Source organism: Sinocyclocheilus rhinocerous, unplaced genomic scaffold, assembly GCF_001515625.1.
Source record: "Sinocyclocheilus rhinocerous isolate Xijiao unplaced genomic scaffold, SAMN03320098_v1.1 scaffold4860, whole genome shotgun sequence".
Lineage (NCBI taxonomy): Eukaryota > Metazoa > Chordata > Actinopteri > Cypriniformes > Cyprinidae > Sinocyclocheilus > Sinocyclocheilus rhinocerous.
The window spans coordinates 17,658-21,836 of record NW_015656155.1 but is presented as its reverse complement, the minus strand read 5'-3'; the positions used below and the strand labels follow the sequence as shown (position 1 = coordinate 21,836).

General features: G+C 41.0%; 1 protein-coding gene across 1 annotated transcript in view; it reads left to right on the top strand.

The window, feature by feature from the left end:
* LOC107719527 (uncharacterized) overlaps positions 1 to 1,111 on the top strand; it is a 4,935-nt gene extending 3,824 nt beyond the window's left edge. Inside the window, exons 2-3 of the mRNA XM_016526948.1 lie at positions 39 to 173; positions 731 to 1,111. Of these exons, the coding sequence (XP_016382434.1) occupies positions 39 to 173; positions 731 to 847 (252 nt within the window). The 3' untranslated portion in view covers positions 848 to 1,111. The remainder of the gene's footprint in view (positions 1 to 38; positions 174 to 730) is intronic.
* The last annotated feature ends 3,068 nt before the right edge of the window (positions 1,112 to 4,179 follow it).

Below are 4,179 nucleotides of genomic sequence, written 5' to 3'. Positions count from 1 at the left end.
GCAGTTCTCTCTGTGTGTGTGTGTGTGTGTGTGTGCAGAAGTACCGTTACCATGACGAGGAGACGCCGCCGCTGCAGCACAGTCCAGCTCATCTGACCGTCAGCGACACCGGACACGCCCCCATCGACGGTCTCCACGGTTACACACCCCAGATGCACGTGTCACCCGCCAAAGTAAGAGTCCTGTGTGTGTTTGAGCTCCTCATGAGTCCGTCAGCACAGAGCAGCTTTCAGCCATGACCTCTGACCTCATAATAACAGAGTGAGCAGTCACACAGCAGCTGATTTTAATAGATCTTCATTTTAATGATCTCAATATCAATTCTTAAATCATCAAACATTTTTATAGCATGACTGCTGCACAGTGATCTTTGTGCTTTGTTACTTTTGATATGAAAGTCTCAGCGTTCAAATTCAAATTTAACACTAAATTCAGTCAGTAAATGTGTTTTTGTCTCAATCAATTCAACTCTACATCAGCCAGAAAGATCACTCTAGAGGAGCGTTCTGATAAATATATGCCCTATATTACATATTTATCATATTTTACTATGAATAAATCTGTCATGAAAACAAGTTTTGTTTTTATTTCAACAGCAAATTGTGTTTGTTCCCATAGCAACTAATCGCCCACACCTTTCTCTTGTTGCTCCTCGTTATCGTTATATTTATTTAGTTCCGGATTCATGTAAACATCTCTTGCTCTCACTAGTCTCTGGGTTGTGTTTCAGCCGGTGTTGCTCCCCAGCGGTCACGCGCCTTTCTATGCCTCCTCGACTCTGGTGAGTGCTTCTCCGCTTCTGATTGGCTGTGATGTCATTTCCTGTAGACGCCTCACTGGTCTTTGACCGCTTGTCTGCTTGGGTGACGTATTTCTAGTCTGTGTAAAAGGCTTGATTACTGATGTTTTGACAGAACTCGTTAACACTTTACAGTAAGACCCCATTAGTTCATGCTCGTTAATGCATTAATTAACAATGAGCAGTACATTTGCTACAATATCTGTTAATGAAAATACAAAAGTTCATGTTTGCCCAGGTCCAATAAATGATATTAACAGACACAACGTTTGCTTTTAATAATGTATTAGTAAATGTTGAAATTAAACATGAATTAAGATTAATAAATGCTTTAGAATTTATTTCATTTTAGAAGTTGGTTTTCACCACTTTAATTATGACTTTTCATCTCAGTTCTGAGACAACAGTCAGAATTATAAGATATAAATAGAATTGCAAGACACAAACTCAGAATTCTGATCTCTTTTCCCACAATTCCAAGTTTACATCTAACCATTTTCTTTTTATATAAGAGTTCTTATATTGACAAGCTGACTTTAATTGAGAGTTTCTGTCACAATTCTGAGTTTACTTGCAATAATGTTTGTTTTTTCACCATGGAATAACTTTTTATCTCACATTTCCAACTGTTCTCAGAATTCTAACTTTATATCTGATATTTAAATATTTATTTTTTATATAATTTTTTATATTTATCTTTTATATAAATTTATCTAATATATAATTTTGACTTTTTTTCCCAAAATTGTGAGAAAAAGTCTGAATTGTGAGATAAAAAGTCACAATTACCTTTTTAATTGTTTTCAATCCTGATATTGATAACTATATTAGCGTCCGCAGCCGTGACAAGTGCGCTGCGGTTTTGTCGTCTGTCTCTTTAAATGCTGGAACTCTTTCAAGCAGGATGGATTCTGATTGGCTGTCACTGTTTTTATCATTCATCAGCTAAAAAAATATCTCTGAAAGTGATTCCAGCGATATCGTTATGGTTATAGTTGTCATGTGTTATCATCCTTTAGCCATAAATCCTGCTCTGAAGGGTGGATTTAGTGTGCGTTAAAGGGTTAGTTCACCCAAAAATGAAAATTCTGTCATTAATTAGTCACCCTCATGTTGTTCCAAACCCGTAAGACCTTCGTTCATCTTCGGAACACAAGTTAAGATATTTTTGATGCATTCTGAGAGCTGTAATTTACTCGATCAAGGTCCAGAAACGTAGCAAGGAGATTGGTAAAATAATCCTATTAAACTATACCTTTAAGGGGACAGAGCTCCGCCTCCAAACATCAGATTCAGCCTCTGATTGGCCGCTTCACGTGTTTGGTCAGATGAGTCATGTGACGCCGGGTGGTGGGCGGAGCTCCAGGTGACAGACAGCTGCTCTCTCTCCTGCACTCACACTCATAGATATGTATAGATGCCCTATTTGACCGCTCCAGATACAGTCAACGCGCTCAAAGATTCGCAGACCGTTCCATGGCGGATGGCTTATGTATCGCGGCCCATAGAAACAGTCGCTGATGAGGCATCTAAGTATATATATCTATGCTCACACTAGCACACAAATCACCATGGAGACGGCAGGGATCTTGGTCTCCATAGCAACAGGAACACTTGATCAGAGAGAGTGTGTGTGTGTGTGTGTGTGTGAGAGAGTGTGTGTGTGTGTGTGAGTGAGTGTGTGTGAGTGTGAGTGAGTGAGTGTGTGTGTGTGTGTGTGTGTGTGTGTGTGAGAGAGTGTGTGTGTGTGTGTGAGTGTGTGTGTGCTTTGGCAACATTGTGTTACACAGTCATGCTAATAAAGCTTAATTGAATTGAATTGAAATTGAGTGTGTGTGTGTGTGTGAGAGAGAGAGTAATGTGGTGAATAATAAGCTGAAGGTTATAGTGTTTGGGTCTGAACTCTACAGAAAGTTCAACACACTTCTGTTACCTCCACAGATTGTCATTTAGATCATTTCTCTGGTTCTGCTGTAATTATTTGTAGGACAGTTTTTGAACCTCTGAATTTAAATGTTTTAGTCATTTTCAGCTGTTTACAGTCTGGTGTGTTTTCCTCATATCTCTCAAGCAGTGTAGCAACTCAAAAATCACTTACAGCACTATCTATTCTATTCTTTTATTTAATCTACATCAGCGATTCTCAGTCATTCTGTCAGCTGAATCAAAACACTTTCTTGAAGCTCTCCTGAAATTTGAAGTTAATGTTTTAATAATTTCTAAACGGACACGGTTAACTGATGACCGTTATTGGTCACGTGACATGCAGGTAATGAAATGTCATCTTTTTAGTAAGTTTTTATTTTGACTGATTATATTTTTTAAATTATTAGTTGTAATTTTAAATTATACTTTAATTAATTATTAGCTTTTCTTCCCGCGTTTGATCTCTACATTATTGTTATTGGCGCCTTTTTCTGTCAGAGCAGAGAACAGAAGCGCGGTGACTGTGCTGTGAGAGAGCGCGCGGCAGTGGGAGAGTGTGTGTGTGTGTGTTTGTGTGTGTGTGTGTGTGTGTGAGAGAGAGAGAGTGTGTGTGTGTGTGTGTAACGGTCGCGCGGCAGCAGGATGAAGCTCCTCGCTAGCTCGTTTCTGTTCGTCTCGCGGTAACGCTAGATTTCGCGCTCGTGATTCAGGCTGAAGCAGAAGATGAAGCGACTCTGACACGCCGCGACTGCTGTCATCATCACCTTCATCATAATCTTCCTCATCCTCATCATCTGTCTGTGGTCGAGCGCCGGTCGCGGATTCTCTCTCTCTCTCCGCCGGACTCTGATCGATCCGGTTCGGTTCTGTTCGGTTTGATTCGGTGTCGGTGTGAACGCGTGTGTGATGTAATCCTGCGGTTTTGACGTCATGTTCGTGTCGGTTTGGTACGCGAAGAAGATGGGCCGAAGATTCATCAGCAACGTGCGCAAAGCCAAGAGACACAGACAGAGAGTGACGGTGAGACAGCTGTGAGTGTGTGTGTGTGAGAGAGAGTGAGGCAGCTGTGTGTGTGTGTGTGTGTGTGTGTGTATGTCTGTGTGAGAGAGAGTGAGGCAGCTGTGAGTGTGTGTACTGGTTTATATATTCTGGTGGGGACTTAAACCTGAATACACACAGACTCATGGGGACTCGTGTCACGGTGGGGACCTAAATTGTGGTCCCCACGGGTACAAAAGCTTATAAATCATACAGAATGAAGTTTTTTGAAAATCTGAAATAGCACAAAGTTTCCTGTGAGGGGTAGGTTTAGGGGTAGGGTTGGTGTAGGGCAATAGAAAATACGGTCTGTACAGTAGAAAAACCATTACGCCTATGGAGAGTCCCCACAAGGATAGCTGACCAGACAGTGTGTGTGTCCGTGTGTGTGTGTGTGTGTGTCTGTGTCTGTGAGA